This window comes from Strongylocentrotus purpuratus, unplaced genomic scaffold (assembly GCF_000002235.5).
Source record: "Strongylocentrotus purpuratus isolate Spur 01 unplaced genomic scaffold, Spur_5.0 spur5_scaffold_21, whole genome shotgun sequence".
Taxonomy (NCBI): domain Eukaryota; kingdom Metazoa; phylum Echinodermata; class Echinoidea; order Camarodonta; family Strongylocentrotidae; genus Strongylocentrotus; species Strongylocentrotus purpuratus.
Window position 1 is genome coordinate 12,457,788 of NW_022145607.1, and position 16,495 is coordinate 12,474,282.

Consider the following 16,495-nt stretch of genomic DNA (forward strand, 5'->3'; position numbering starts at 1 on the left):
TGTATAACTGTTATACTGTTATTACTGTCACGTCTCTATCAAAATCAAATTGCATACAATTATTTTGGAGTATACTGTTTTCGTGTATGGTATTTTTGAAAACTCTGAATTCTCGGTTTTCAAAATGATGTGTGTTTATATTTTATAATAACTTTGTATGTGTAAACAATATTATGTGATCCATAACATTTCGTTTGACTGCTCTGTCAAATGGTTTTATATCAAGTCAAATTACTCGTGTTATAAAGATATAGATCAGAGGAACCCTTGTCATTGGAATACTGTTTTAGGTTCTCATTCTTCCTTGTGTAGGTCCTTTGTAGTGATGTGGTTTGATTCATTTTCTGGATATATGAAATATCTCTTAAAATTGAGTTGAATTTAAAAGAGCATTAGCAGTAACTATGTAAAGGCGCAATCATGACACTGCTAAGTGACATGTGATTTACATTTATGATTGTTACACGATGCCTATATTGTGTTTTTCAAATTGACGTACGATTATCGTGCTTAAAGACAAAAAAATATATATATCAAAATAAAGGATTTATGATTTAAACTCACATTTATAGACTCACGATTTGTCTTATGATTCTGTCCTGAATTAAATTGTATGCACCAGATGTTGTCGAAATAAGTTTCACTGTGTATTACAAACACAAAAATTGTTACGGTGGTACAATCACTAAACGATTTTCAGTTTTTTTTTTAATAGATCTGAGTAAAGGAAAATATCAAAGTTCCCCTTACCAAAACGTTCCACTTAGCTGTTATTGAATGCTTTCCAGCCTCGATAAATCAAAAGTGCTTTATTTATTTTATTACTCAAATTCGCGTAGTGTAATTATTGAGTGCTGTTTTTAATTTCTCGAGGTGTCACATAATCATTTCTTTCATACAATGTAACAAAAAGTTTGAACATCTTTACCTATTAAAGAACCAAATAGAGGGGCTGACTTGGTTTCTGACACTCTCTCAATAACCGTGGGAACTCTTTGTTAGCTTTTTTAATATATCATAGACATACTTCTTTCTTCGGACATAGTTGGTCTATGCTCTATCAATGCAAAAAAATATAAACCCAATGTTAGGGGCGTCTGACCGTTAATTGTGTACAGTGATAGTGCTTTCTTTTGACAAAGTTTGTTGCATGGGCTAAACTTAGGGTGAAATCCGAATCTGGGTCTGTTCGGGGGGGGGGGGCTCTGTGGGCCGACAACCATTTTCTCCCACTAACCATATAAGCGGGGGACTTGTCGTCCATGACCTAAGTAATGGGTCAAAAGGGGTAAGGTAGGCTCTTGACGCGTGTGAGGGGGAGAGAGGATGGAAGAGATTGGAGAAAATTATAGAGTTAAAAAGAGAATGGAGAGAGGTGAGGAAAAGAGAAAGAACAAGAGAGAGAGAGAAAGAGAGAGCGCGTGTGTGTGTGTGTGTGTGTGGGAGAGAGAGAGACAAAAAGACAAACAAATACAATGTGTGTGTATGTGTGTGTGTGAGAGAGAGAGGGTAGGAGTGCGAGAATAGACAATGCAATGTTTCTCCCTTCATTATGTCTCTCCCTTCCCCATGTCTCTCCCCACCCCTCTCTCTCTCTCTCTCTTCTTTTGTCTCCTCTCCCCCTCTCTCTAGCTCTCTCTCTCTCTCTCTCTATCTCTATCTCTCTATCTCTCTCTCTATCTCTCTCTCTCTCTATCTATCTCTTTCTCTTTCTCCTCTCTCCCTTTCCTTAGATTTTGTTTCAAGTAAGTATTTGTGATATCATGATAAACTTAATGACATGAGGTGGACATGAGAAGAAAGATTAGGTTAAAACAGTTCTAGCAAGAAACGAAAACTAACCACCAATAATATCGAGAACATCAAACGAAATTTTCATTAAAATAAAAGATAGAAACGTTTGATACCGTCACTTATATTACTTCATCATTTTTTAATCATCTATAAATCAATTTAAACTATAGGTTGTCTTCTACCAGGGTTCCAATGACGAGGTCAATGACAAAGACGATGATATTGACAATGTCAATCACCATGGTACATTGTCATCACCAACTACACCCACAGGGGGTTTATGCGTAGTAAGTATTGCTGACAACGTTTAGAAGGCGGTTAAAGGAGGGTAAAACCGCGGCGTTGCTAGCAGGAAGACTCGTCAGCTTGTCCTTGGCACTTGTCGCAATAAGGATGTCCAGGACGAGATCAGTCATTGTCTCACTCCCAGTAGGTGTCAGGCTAGTGGTGGACAGAATCATGGCGGCAGCACCTAGGTACACCAACCGTTAAAGATAGGATAATAATAGGAGTAACAATAACGATAATAATAATAATAATAATAATAATAATAATAATATTATACTAGTTTAAATTGGGTTAAAGATAGGATAATAATAGGAGTAACAATAACGATAATAATAATAATAATAATAATAATAATAATGATAATAATAATAATAATAATAATAATATATATATATATATATATATATATATATATATATATATATTTCATAGCGCACATGTTAACCACGCATCAACATTAGTTTCATTCTGCGACAAAAATCATTTTGTTGCTGTACTAATCCGAGGACATTCCTTTACCTTTACCATACTAACCGAATTCATAACTTCAACCCTGGACCAAACATTTGAAGGTTTTTAGGGTTAGGTTCAATCATACTTCTTACCTAAAACCCGACTGCAACATTCCCCTCATTATTATCATTAATTATTACTATTAATATGATTATTATGATCATAATTATGATTATAACTATGATTGTCTTAATTATTATTATTGATTTTCCTACCTGCCACCGCAGGGGTTGCAAAGGAGGTGCCGGATGATCTTAGGTAGTTGGAATTACTGCTTCCGGAAGGGGCAGCGAGGTCGATATTTCTTGCTGGGGCGTAGATGTCGACACAAGGACCGTAATTGGAAATTCCGATACGATCATCGCTCGCGCCATTCATACGGTTTCTCGACCCTCCGACCGTGATGACCTAAGAGCAAGAAGCAATGTACAAAAGATAAATAGTGCACAGGGTGACGAGACGTCTTTCAAAGGGAAGAGGGGGGGGGGGTAGTAGAAAGTCTTCAGGGAAGATGGGGTACCTACAAAGTGTAACCGCTATGGGGAAAATATAATTGCGTAAACATGATTGTGTATCCCTAAATTTAGTTAATAGTTTCAAGGATCGTCAATATTGAATTGCTTTTCTCCTTTCGCCGTTTTCCTTTTATAGATAGCGGCGTTCGCGTCATAAGTTGCCGTTGTTTGCAATGAACTTAATAATTCTTTTGCGAGCGAGCGAATCAAAACAATGAACTGGAAATTCAAGAATAATGCCATAATTGCATGGAATAAATAAATGCGGGCGAGTGTAGCAAAACAGCTTTGAGGTAATTTCACAAAATAGTGCTCTCACTTGGTTAAATTAGGGAGGAAATGTCTTGTCATAGCCCCTGTTGTAATAATGCCTCTTTGCAATATGATTGATTTGTTGTGAATTTTTCTTAACGTTTACCAGATTTGTCAAAAAGATCTTATCACATGTGAAAAGGGACACTAAGCCCAATTCAATTGATTTAAAGGAGAAACACTCATTATAAAGGAAAAGGGGAACTTAACAGTAGTAAAAGAGTGCACTTCTCAGAGCCGGAAAGGAGCACTCATTAGAAAGGAAAACTGTCAGGGAACTATAGCAGGAAAATGTTTTTATCATAATAGGTCAAACTTTTATTGAGCGAACTCGATGCACCCCCCCCCCCTTCCGCCCCTCCCCCTCCCACCCCTCCCACCCTCCCCCACCCCCTCCCGCCCCCTCCCTCGAGAGAGCGACTTGTCAAAACTTGGCCGGGGCCTTGTTTCAGTCGAGATCGAAGGAGAAAAGATAACTGAACTCGGCAGGGCGCCTTGTTTAAGTCAAGAAGGCGAGAAGGTGACCTGTTAATACTCGCCAAGACGTCTTGTTAATAAAGAGAAGGTGAGAAGATGATATTCAACCACTTGTCTTTATCGTCTTCTCGCTTTAAACAAGGCGCTTATTTTTTCTTCAACTCAAGCAAGTCGCCTTCTCGCTGCACGATTAACCGCTCGTGCGCCCTTCCATGTTGAGCTCTCGGATTCGGTGAATTGGGACTTTTAGATGTGCACGTCGACATAGTAGACTGCTACGTGTGACGTCCTTTTCAGGCACTGGGACGTCCTTTTAAAGCACTGCCTCTGCCTTAAAAGGACGTCACACGTAGCAGCCCACTATTTCAACGTGCAAAACTAAAAGTCCCTAATATTTACATCAGGTGATCCAGACGGTGAGTAGTTACAGGCATCAGCCATGCTGATGTCCGCACCTTGGTTTCCAGCTGCCACGACGACCACGCAATCGGTGTTTGCGCTGAGGTTCCCGAAAGCATAGTTGAGTGTAGTACTAAAGGACGTGGAAATCAGTGAGTAGGAGACGACACACTTAGAACCCGGGTTGTTGTTCCACCAACGTTGAATGTCGTCAAGCCCTGTATTAATAGGACGTAAGAAACAAAAATGTAGGTGACATTACAAGTGGTCCTGCCATATTATTGCTGCTTGATTTATTTCGTGATTGGTAATAGAGTCGTGAAAAGGTTGCATTCAGTGGATTGTAGGCTAGGTTTGGGGGTTATGGCTAGGGGTAGGTGTTAGGGTAAGGTAGGCCTATAATAATTCAAATATTATTGTTATTTAAAAAGAAACTCGATTTTTGTTTTTGTCCAAAGTGCTGAAAACACCTTGGACCGTGCTTGTGGCATGATAATGTGGTCCAAATAACATTCAGCGAGTATTTGTAATATTATGAATATGAGGGCATCTGAAGAACCATCCTTCTACACTAACATAAACAGAATGAAAAAGCTCACAATTTCAAAATTACAAAGTACATACCTGCGAGGACGTCATCAGCGGCGGCTAAGCCATCGGATCCAGCTACCCGAATGCTCTCTACGGTCGCGCCCTGAGCGACTCCTATGTTGGCTCCGGCGGCTACGCTCGCACAGCGGGTCCCATGTCCATTGACGTCCACCATAATGGGCGACTACAAAACAAGAATCAGGATTTAGAAGAGATATGAAAACTTAATAATGTAATGCCTCGTTCAGATATCTAGCGGTAAACAGCGGCTGTTTTTATTTGATTTATTACAAATATATTCGGGGGGGGGGGTGATTCACCGCGTCATATCTGGACCAGCCTTTAAGCATCCGCAATGGACTGTCTACCCCCCCCCCCCCTCCCATACGCCATATTTTCCAGGTTTTTGACAAACACGACTTTTTGCATGGTTAGTAATTAGATTTTGTTTTAAGGGAGGGGGCATAACTTTGTTAGGTCTATATTCCAAGGATAACATTCCTTAACCCCCTTGTTTTAACGTTAGGCCTAGAGTACTGATATTTCCTTCGCAATACGCATGATATGCATAGCTAGAGGGCGACTTAATTTGATTCACGTAAAATGCTAAAGAGTCGTAAGTAAGAATGATACTCACGTTAGGTGTAACGGTATCGTTATAAAAGCTGACGCGGCCGTTGGTAAACTCATCGTGAGTAAACAGGACTCCAGTATCAAGAATGAAGATAGTCACGTCTGTCGCATCATCTGAGGAAGAAAATAAAAACATGGACGTTACAAAGCTTATAGTCGGGTAAAGCCGAACCCTATATTTAAAGGGCTACGTAAGCCCAATGAAACAATACTTCGTCGGCAGTTTTATGAACCGACGAAACCGTCATATATAATGTTTCACTAGCCTCCTGAAATAATATATGGCGCCATAAAGACCTACCTGTAGTAGAGTGAAATAATAAATACAAATGTGGTCTTTTATCAGTGTTAGTACGACTCTTCCTGCGGGCCTTGCAGCCTTTAGGCCAAATATAAAAAAAACATGTTTAGCGTCCTGTTTTTTCGAAAAATAGGAAGGAGGAGGCCCCCTTTTTTTTTTTCTTTCAAAACGGCCTCTCAAAATGGCCGCTCGGTACATTTTCCCTGACAGTCGGGCTATTTTTCAAGATGGCCGCCGACTTTTTTCCCCCTTTTTTTAAAAATCAGAAATAGATCCATTTTAGCAGTGTTTTTCATGGTCTTTTTCTTTAAAAAATTTCAACAAAAAAAAACCAAAAAAAATAGCAGGCAGCCCCCCAAAAAGGAAGCGAGCGGCGACGCTAAACATGTTTATTTTTTTAATGGCCTTATAACCCCAACAGTTTCTAGGGAAATTGTGATTCAATTGGCAAACAATAAATTGTTTTCTTACAATGTTTATCTTTCTGTTGTTGTCCATTGTGTACAATGCAAGCACTTTCATGGGATTTTATCACATGCACCTACGCGCCTTGAGAGTTTGATTCGATGTGATTAGGATTCGGTGCCTTAAAAGTCTCTCATAATATTTGTTTATATCATTGTTGTTATTATTATTATAATTATTATTAACATTATAATAATAATTGATATTAATATCATTATTATTATCATTATAATAATTATTGTTATTGACTCACTTCTGTCATAAGAAGCTCCATCACGGGGAAGATCTACCTGATCAATTCGGTCCAGTAGCTTGACGGGCAGGGTAGGCAGAGCAGCGCCGACTTCTTGTACCGAGTTCTCTTCCACGAGGTAACCTTTCTTAGCTAGCTGTGGGAGAAAACAGATCAGGAACGGTCGGTTCAATGCAAAAAAGGCTCTAACGTTATAATACTGTCGATGTCTCTCGTGTCTTTCATCGACGAGGTGACGGCTAAAGGGCGCGGGGACATGACATCCCGCCCCTTAACAATTCTGTAGGCATATCCAGAGCTGCAGCATAAAGGGGAAATTTATTACTTTTTTGCTCGTCTGTAGATGAGTTTGTAAATTAACGACCACTCATTGCCATCAGCGAGAAATGAGAAAGTATGATGACATTTTGGTAAAGGGATCCGATAACTTTGTCTCAGATTCTAGAAAAAATCATGGATTTAGCTCATGCTGCAATGATAAATATAAACCTTTAGGTCAGTCAGGAACCCCATGAATTTTACAAGCTGATCGTCTGTCTGATTATCAAGATATTTATGATTGGAAATCGAAACCAAATTTTGCGTTAGCCCAACGGTTTTCATAACACTACAGTCTATTACAGAAAACGAGTATGGCACTTCTTGATCATTTTGAAGCGCGATTTTTAGGGCTTTAATATTACACCATATCACAGAAACTGGTAACACGTAGGGCCATCATCTCAGATTTAACATTGTTATCTTGTTCCCCTCCCCCCTCCCCCTTCCCTCCTTCCCTCCCTCCATCCCACTTTATAAAAGGTTTATTAAAATCATTGACAAGGCTAGAAAGAGAAAGCGATGTTTGTCAATTGAATGAATGTCTGCGAACTGTTAAAAAGGAGGATTCTTTAAAACAGAAAAAGATGGTTAAAGAGTGAGTACATGTTTGAAAAAATGTAATGACATTTTGGACTGTATGCGAGTTCTACACAGGGGTACAGAGTTATTCTTGTTCATTTTTACACCAACTTTAATTCTGTCAGATTTATTCCAAAATAAGTTTTAACGAATGCATGTATTGAGTATCATGATAACATTTGGCTGTTACCTTTATAGCACACTTTTCTGTGGTTTCAATGGAGACAATGAGGAGAACAATTCGGTGAATGCTCGTTTTATTGTGGAGCAGTCTCGGCATGCTTTCAATTTGTCGATCTTTTTGAACAGCCTGTTATAACTGTGCTGGTCCTGCGGAAATGGAAAAAAGGAGAAGAACAAATAAAAAAAAACGAGGCGCCATGTCAAAGGACAATATATATATATATAAAAGCTGAATATCATTATTATTTTTTGTGGATATTCAAGGCCTGGAAACAATGTGAAGCCTTTCGACAAGTGTTCTGACAACTGCAATATTCCGCTTACATTTACATGATAAAAATCATCAATAATTATGTCGACCAAATTTCAAAATGATGAGAGTGAGAAAAGCAATTGACGTTTGATTTCACATCAAATCTCACATAGGCCCATTCTGCATCGTAATATGACAAAAGAATCATGTAACTTAATTGTTTTGTGAGTAGAACATGTGCTTTTCATCGAGATAATTTCAATTTCTAATCATTTTGATGATTCTAAGCTCCGACATATTCGAAAATTTTAAGTACTACATCACCAACCTCGCTTTGAGACTGTCTCTGTCACAATGTAATTGAATATAACCAGAACTCAACGTCAGTCCTGTCCCTAACTCTGTATATGCCATACAAATACATGATTGTAATCTCGCTGTGCCACATTGTATTGATCATGGGATTGATATACCACGGCTTCAAGATCATCGAACTGCTTCCGGGGCAAGAGTTATAGATTATGTACCGGTGTTAAATATGGTTGTCAGAATGGACTTGGAAGTGGTCATTTTACCAAACCAGTGGGTTGCACACATCAACCCTCTCCGTCAATCGGTGCTAATTGTTTTGTGCAAAATTACAGGTATGGCAAACGGGCGACCGTGCACAGAGACGAAGAGAGCAATCTAACTGCTACACTGTAATTTACCCGTTAAAACTCTAAATAATCTGATTATATTAATATTTTATGAACTTACTGGGGAAGTGACTATATAGCTGGTTGTGCATGAACATTTCAGGCTATTGTGCGTTTCGACGTCCATGGGCGGTCCCTCGTCGCACAGGTCTTCATCGGTGAGTTCGTTGTCATCATCATCGGACTCCGAAGAGTAGCTTGCTATCACGTTAGCCCTGGCAAGGTATTCGAAAACACATAATAGTACTAGTCATCGTAATAGTAATAGTTATACCAATAATAACACTAATAGTAATAATAACTAATAATAGTAATGATAAATAACAATAATAATTATGATGAGGATAATAATAATATCAATACACAGTACACACTGTTTCCCAACAGATTTATCAAGAACATTCTGAGAGGGTATAACCTTTGGTTATAGATCAAGAATACAATAATATTGTCACAATCATTTCATGAAAAGAGGTTAAGAAAAATGTATTCCAACTTTATGGGCAGCAGTGTTATAATAATGACAAGTTCCCGGTCTCATACAGAGCATTCCACATAATATAGCGTCTCCATGCTCTTCTTAAGGATACCGGCTTTAGACCCGGCAACTGTGAGTAGCGCTCAGTGCATTCAAGGAATGAATCCTACAAGGAATGAATCCTACAAGGAACCCACCTACTACACCTACGACGAATGTGGTAAAGATGTTCGTCTTGCCCAAAGGACGTTATTGCTGCGCAGGGATTCAAAAGCCATACCGTGTGATTCACAGTCTGCAAACTTATCCACTGGACCACAACACCTCTATATATAAGTACTAGCTTTGTCATTGTACGTCTTTTCTTTTCCTTTTCTCTCTGTTTGGAAGAAGGCTTATATAACGTCCAATGCTATCATTGTTTTTTTTTGCCGATTCTATTTTCTGTTTCCAGATGAGATTAAGAAATATCTATACAGAAATGCAAATCATGAATGGGACCTATAGGAAAGACAACAGTAGGACCTATGATTATATTCGTTACAACTAAAACATGGACTGTACTCATAACAATAAAATAAATATTCTAGTTTTAAGTCGCTTTATGATGGTATAGGCCAATAGATATCTATAGCACTGTGTGCAGATTGCATAGAGCTTTGTATAACAACTGAATAAAGAATAGAATAAAGAGTATACGATACCAGGCGAGGGCCAAAACGGCAATCAGGATCCAAACGTTGGTCTTCATGGTGGAGGTTTGTGGATCTTCTGTGTTCTCAGAGTGGTTTCCTCAGCAGGATGAGTTCTGTCTAAAACCCATCTCAATTTATAGGCATTTTTCAGTGCCGTGACAGAATATCGGTTACATCTCGAAATATGGAATAGAAATCTGTTTTTTGTTTGATGTTGTTTAACATATTTATTATTTTGACGTTATTTGTACATAGTCTACTGTTCCTTTTGAATCAATAAATATATGTAAACAGCTTCGTGTATTAGAAACGTCGTTTGCGTGTGACCCAGCATCAGTTACCTGTAGAAGATATGGTATAGATATCTACATCTCGTTTCAAATCTTTATCATTTTGACTATATTGACGTTATTTATTTGGTCCACTTTTCCTTATAACGAATAAATATCTGTACACAGCTTCATGCAAATAATATACTGTAATAAATGATGTAGTGAAATAGTTGAAAACGTGCGAAGAACAAAAAGATGCTTTCTCTTCTCTTCACTTATAAAAGAAAAAATAATAGGTAAAATAGATCACGCATAATTTGATATGTCGGTTTTGTTTATTGACGATGAAGATCCAGCTCACGGTGTCTTATGAAAGGAGGGGCTAGGAATACAGATGACAACAGATATGCTTCCGTTTGTTCAGGATCTAGGACGCTTTTTCCTCTCGTGTTAATTAAGGCGATGCCAATTTCGTTTGTTTCTGGTAGATGTGTTTTCTGTTTTCTGTATGTCTTCAATTTTACGACTAAACGTACAATGGCTGTATGTTGTTTTTATTGTAAGTTCACTTTCATTTAATTTTTTGGACCCCAAAGAAGAAAAAGGAAGCCGTGTCATATCAACAAAGGTGAGATGGCCATCGAGCCATTCACTATATTCTTTTCTATGTTTTTTTTTTATTTGTATTGTCATTAGTTAAATAAATACCATATCATTCTCTCTCTCTCTCTCTCTTTCTCTCTTTCTCTCTCTTCTCTCTTCTTACAACCATTATCCGTTTGTCTGTCTGTCTTTTTTCTCACTTCTCTTTTTCTCCTTACTCTCTCTATCTCCTCTTATACCCGCATTCGTCTGTCTCACTCTCTCTCTTTCTCTCTCTCTCTCCTATCGCCTCCTTCATATTTTCTCTCCCCCCCCCCCCTCTCTCTCTCTTTTTCTCTCTCTCTCTCTCTCTCTTATCGCCTCCTCTATATTTTCTCCCCTCTTTTTCTCTATCTTCTCCTAAACCCATACATTTCTTTCAATCTTTCTTTCTTTCTCTTTCTCTCCCACCCACTCTTACCACTTTCCCGGTCCCTTCTCCCTTCCTCCAGGTGTATCAATTAAACAATTAGTTAAATCTATTAAACAAATCATCTTTTAAAAATGAAAATGAAAATAAATCAGACACAGGTATCTTGTTCTCGTGTTTCAGTGTACAGACAGAAGCGATGCGGAAGAGACAACACGTATAAATCCCTTTAAGAAAGTTACGATAAGACCGTGGCCGTACTTTTCTCTTCTTCAAATGAAATGAAATCAAAATTATCTCTGCTTAGAATATTCAGGGGTTCATCACCCTTGCAGAGAAATAGAAATCGTCAATATGTACATGTATGGCGTTAGAATTTAAGTAAACAAAGGATTGAACTTTGGATATGAACTTTGGATATGAACTCATGAGTGAGACACTCCCATGTACGTGAGGGGTGAGCCACAGGGAAAAAATACTAGGGAATCCCCTCTTGTACTCGGTTGTAGTCCTATATGTATATATGATTATATATATTAGATACTTGTGAATATTCATGTTATTGATAACACTGCCACAGACCTGTTTAAGAACAAAAAGATAGAATATTTGTCTACGAGGCTGGGCTTTCAGCAACCATACCATTATAAAACTATCTTTAATAAAGTATAAGAGTTTATATTTAATTCAGAAGTAAAAGTTGAATGTATACGGACACTCGTAAAGTGGATTATTCTTCTTTGAAATGGCGAAAACAAGTAACCATACTTTTTAAAGCTTATATTTGTTACGGTATATATATGAGAGAAGTATTAGAACTGTTCGGCAGTTGATGAATTTGCTCGTACAGCTGAAACTTGAGTGTCCATGCATTGGAGTGCACAACAATGCATGGCCATTAAGTTACAGCTGTTAGTCTTTGTAAATTTAGTCGCCTGCTTATCCAGATCTTTTGTTTTGTTTTCATTGAAAATATTTTGATTTTTCTTCATATTTGTTCTACGATTTCTTTTCACAGACACATGTGCGCGCACAAACACACGAACGCACACAAGCAGTTTTCTCCGATAATGACCGCAAGTAAGATTATGATGATTTAACAAGTTGATTGCCAAATTAAAGCTTGGGTCCGAAAAGATATTTTAATTTCGATTAACTTTCATAATGAGTTAATTCTCAGTGACGTGTAGAACATGGTAATGAAATGACCACATATCTTGGATATTTTTTATGGGGGGGGGGGGGATTCTCGAAATCATTATCACCAAAGACGTTATTTGTTTTAACAATTACCCCCCCCCCCCCTGATAGATCCTGCGGACTTGATCAATCTTCTTAATTGCTTCATGCTATTGCAATTTATAAATCCTCTTTAGAAAGAGATAGAAGAGGCTCTCAATTTGATTTAAAGCTTTCAGTTGCGGGATAACGTTCTTCCCAAAACCTCTAAATAATAATTGGTGTTTATATCTTTTCCTTTTTTCATTTATCTCTTAGATTCGATTAGAGGGGAGGTGTCCCCCTGTTCCTTATATAGTTTCGCATCTGAGTATTAGTCGTATACCTTGTAGATAATTGCTTTGCTATATATGATTAAGTGATGTATTGGCATGAAATCAGTACCTTTCTGTGAGAGACTTGTCCACCTCCTGTCCTGTACCCCTCATGGCAAACTCAGTTGCCTTCTTTCTATAGTACACAATATTAAAAAAATATATATTTCTAATTACAAATTGGTAATACTTAGACCCAGTGGGAACGAGTAATTATGGATTCTTACCAAGACACACAAAATAGCTTTGCAAACTTGTGTGTAGGTATAGGTCTCTTGAAATCACTCAGGGAAATCAAACGGTCACACTTTTCTGATTAATCATTATGACTTGTGATTAATCCCACAACCATCATTCTCATCCCCTTCCCTTGAGACACATATTAACGAATCCATCAAACAATTTTTTGTATTACATTTTAATCGAAACACATTGTACAATATAATGATGCATGATACATGGGTATAACATTACAAAGAGCGAATTCCAGCTAATGCGTCCACATAATACAAGCAATTTATACATCACAATTAGCAGAGATCAAAGCTTAAGTCTGTAGATGCAAACATGAGCTACAAGCTAGATGACATCCATGTCAATGACAACTGCTCTTCACACAAAAAATATCAGGACTTCGGACGCCCACGATTTTGTCGAAATAAAGTTTCACTATGTATTACAAACAAAAAAATTGTTACGGTGGTACAATCACTAAACGATTTTCATTTTTTTTTGTTGAGATCTGGGAAAAGAAAATATCAAAGTTCTCCTTACCAAAACGTTCCCCTTAGCTGTTCTTGAATGCTTTTCAGTCTTGATAAATCAAAAGTGCTTTATTTATTTTATTACTCAAATTCGCGTAGTGTAATTATTGAGTGCTGTTTTAAATTTCTCGAGGTGTCACATGATCATTTCTTTCATACAATGTAACAAAAAGTTTGAACATCTTTACCTATTAAAGAACAAAATAGAGGAGCTTGCTTGTTTCTGACACTCTCTCAATAACCATGGGAACTGTTTGTTAGCTTTTTTAATATATCATAGACATACTTCTTTCTTCGGACATAGTTGGTCTATGCTCTATCAATGCCAAAAAATATAAACCCAATTTTATGGGCGTCTGACCGTTAATTGTGTACAGTGATAGTGCTTTCTTTTGACAATGTTTGTTGCATGGGCTAAACTTAGGGTGAAATCCGAATCTGGGTCTGTTCGGGGGGGGGGGGGCTCTGTGGGCCGACAACCATTTTCTCCCACTAACCATATAAGCGGGGGACTTGTCGTCCATGACCTAAGTAATGGGTCAAAAGGGGTAAGGTAGGCTCTTGACGCGTGTGTGGGGGGGGGGGGGGGGGGGGGAGAGGATGGAAGAGATTGGAGAAAATTATAGAGAGCTAAAAAGAGAAGAGAGAGAGGAGGAGGAAAAGAGAAAGAACAAGAAAGAGAGAGAGAAAGAGAGAGAGCGCGCTTGTGTGTGTGTGTGTGGGAGAGAGAGAGAGAGAGAGACAAAAAGACATACAAATACAACGTGTGTGTATGTGTGTGTGTGTGTGTGTGTGAGAGAGAGAGAGAGTAGGGGTGCGAGAATAGACAATGCAATGTCTCTCCCTTCATTATGTCTTTCCCTTCCCCATGTCTCTCCCCTCCCCTCTCTCTCTCTCTCTCCTCCCCTCTGTCTCTCTCTCTCTCTCTCTCTCTCTCTCTCTCTATCTTTCTCTTTCTCCTCTCTCTCTTCCTCTTTCTATATATCTATCTCTCTCTCTCCTTATAATCCTTTTGGCATTCGCTAACATCAGGAATATATTTTTTTATTAAATCCTTTAAAGGTTCTTGATGGGTTGCACTTCGATTAACTTAGAAAAACAAGAAACTAAGAAAACAAGAAATATATGCTTACTAACAATATCATTCGTTTATTGTCATCATTTCATTGCTTAATTTTCAATATTTAGAATACATGGTAAAGAAAAGGGGACAGAATGTAGAGCAAAACCTATGCCAATGGAGATAGGACAAAATACATTGTTATCTAACAGTATACATGATATACATAGTCCTGGGGTGGGTAATATAAAGAGCTTATATTCCCTAAGTGGTATATTTTCGAGACGCGCACAGCACTAAAAGAAAATACGCCAAAGGTCCAAAAGCGACTTGCCAGTGAATGTTTATATTTTGGTTGTTACAGATATGGATTACTAAAAACTACATACTCTAATCTAGAAATGAAAATACTTGTAAATGATCCTGTGAATAACAGAATTGCCCAAGCCTCACCGACCCTCCCCCCCCCCCCGAATAAAGAAATGGTCATGCTACAGTCGTTTTTTTTTTCAATGACATGAGGTGGACATGAGAAGAAAGATTAGGTTATAACAGTTCTAGCAAGAAACGAAAACTAACCACCAATAATATCGAGAACATCAAACGAAATTTTCATTTAAATAAAAGATAGAAACGTTTGATACCGTCACTTATATTACTTCATCATTTTTTAATCAGCTATAAATCAATTTAAACTATAGGTTGTCTTCTACCTGGGTTCCAATGACGAGGTCAATGACAAAGACGATGATATTGACAATGTCAATCACCATGATACATTGTCATCACCAACTACACCCACCGGGGGTTTATGCGTAGTAAGTATTGCTGACAACGTTTAGAAGGCGGTTAAAGGAGGGTAAAACCGCGGCGTTGCTCGCTGGAAGACTCGTCAGCTTGTCCTTGGCACTTGTCGCAATAAGGATGTCCAGGACGAGATCGGTCATTGTCTCACTCCCAGTAGGTGTCAGGCTAGTAGTGGACAGAATCATGGCGGCAGCACCTAGGTACACCAACCGTAAAGATATGATAATAATAGTAGTAATAATAACGATAACAATAATAATAATAATAATAATAATAATATAATACTAGTTTAAATTGGAGGCCTAATAGATATTTCAGAGCGCACATGTTAACCACGCATCAACATTAGATACATTCTGCGACAAAAATCCTTTTGTTGCTGTACTAATCCGAGGACATTCCTTTACCTTTACCATACTAACCGAATTCATAACTTCAACTCTGGATGGACCACACATTTAAAGGTTTTTAGGGTTAGGTTTAATCATAGGTTTAATCATACCTTTTACCTAAAACCCGACTGCAACCTTCCCCTCATTATTATTATCATTAATTATTATTATTACTATTAATATGATTATTATGATCATAATTATGATTATAATTATGATTGTCTTAATTATTATTATTGATTTTCCTACCTGCCACCGCAGGGGTTGCAAAGGAGGTGCCGGATGATCTTAGGTAGTTGGAATTACTGCTTCCGGAAGGGGCAGCGAGGTCGATATTTCTTGCTGGGGCGTAGATGTCGACACAAGGACCGTAATTGGAGATTCCGATACGATCATCGCTCGCGCCATTCATACGGTTTCTCGACCCTCCGACCGTGATAACCTAAGAGCAAGAAGCAATGTACAAAAGACAAATAGTGCACCGGGGTGACGAGACGTCTTTCAAAGGGAAGGGGGGGGGGTTATAGAAAGTCTTCAGGGAAGATGGGGTACCTACAAAGTGTAACCGCTATGCGGAAAATATAATTGCGTAAACATGTGTATCCCTAAATTTCGTTAATAGTTCCAAGGATCGTCAATATTGCATTGCTTTTCTCCTTTCGCCGTTTTCCTTTTATAGATAGCGGCGTTCGCGTCATAAGTTGCCGTTGTTTGCAATGAACTTAATAATTCTTTTGCGAGCGAGCGAATCAAAACAATGAACTGGAAATTCAAGATTAATTCCATAATTACATGGAATAAATAAATGCGGGCGAGTGTAGCAAAACAGCTTTGAGGTAATTTCACAAAATAGTGCTCTCACTTGGTTAAATTAGGGAGGAAATGTC

General features: G+C 38.1%; 2 protein-coding genes across 2 annotated transcripts; both read right to left on the reverse strand.

Moving 5' to 3' along the window:
• Positions 1–1,740: 1,740 nt before the first annotated feature.
• LOC115928232 (subtilisin-like protease 2) lies at positions 1,741–6,578 on the reverse strand. Its single transcript, XM_030995220.1, has 6 exons — positions 6,542–6,578; positions 5,527–5,636; positions 4,923–5,073; positions 4,299–4,516; positions 2,811–3,003; positions 1,741–2,266 (listed from the first exon to the last, which is right to left on the reverse strand). Exons 3-6 carry the CDS (start codon positions 5,062–5,064, stop codon positions 2,073–2,075), a joined length of 747 nt encoding a protein of 248 aa, XP_030851080.1. The 5' UTR covers positions 5,065–5,073; positions 5,527–5,636; positions 6,542–6,578; the 3' UTR covers positions 1,741–2,072.
• An 8,359-nt stretch (positions 6,579–14,937) lies between these two features.
• LOC115928008 (subtilisin-like protease 1) lies at positions 14,938–16,049 on the reverse strand. Its single transcript, XM_030994509.1, has 2 exons — positions 15,858–16,049; positions 14,938–15,412 (listed from the first exon to the last, which is right to left on the reverse strand). Exons 1-2 carry the CDS (start codon positions 16,018–16,020, stop codon positions 15,219–15,221), a joined length of 357 nt encoding a protein of 118 aa, XP_030850369.1. The 5' UTR covers positions 16,021–16,049; the 3' UTR covers positions 14,938–15,218.
• Positions 16,050–16,495: the final 446 nt, after the last annotated feature.

Excerpts from the sequence above, each read along its gene's own strand:
- LOC115928232 (XM_030995220.1), bottom strand. The coding sequence starts at position 5,064 with ATGGTGGACGTCAATGGACATGGGACCCGCTGTGCGAGCGTAGCCGCC. Across the intron at positions 4,517-4,922 it reads CGCTGATGACGTCCTCGCAG|GGCTTGACGACATTCAACGT; the intron begins GTATGTACTTTG and ends CTATTAATACAG. Across the intron at positions 2,267-2,810 it reads TGCAACCCCTGCGGTGGCAG|GTGCTGCCGCCATGATTCTG; the intron begins GTAGGAAAATCA and ends TGGTGTACCTAG.
- LOC115928008 (XM_030994509.1), bottom strand. The coding sequence starts at position 16,020 with ATGAATGGCGCGAGCGATGATCGTATCGGAATCTCCAATTACGGTCCT. Across the intron at positions 15,413-15,857 it reads TGCAACCCCTGCGGTGGCAG|GTGCTGCCGCCATGATTCTG; the intron begins GTAGGAAAATCA and ends TGGTGTACCTAG.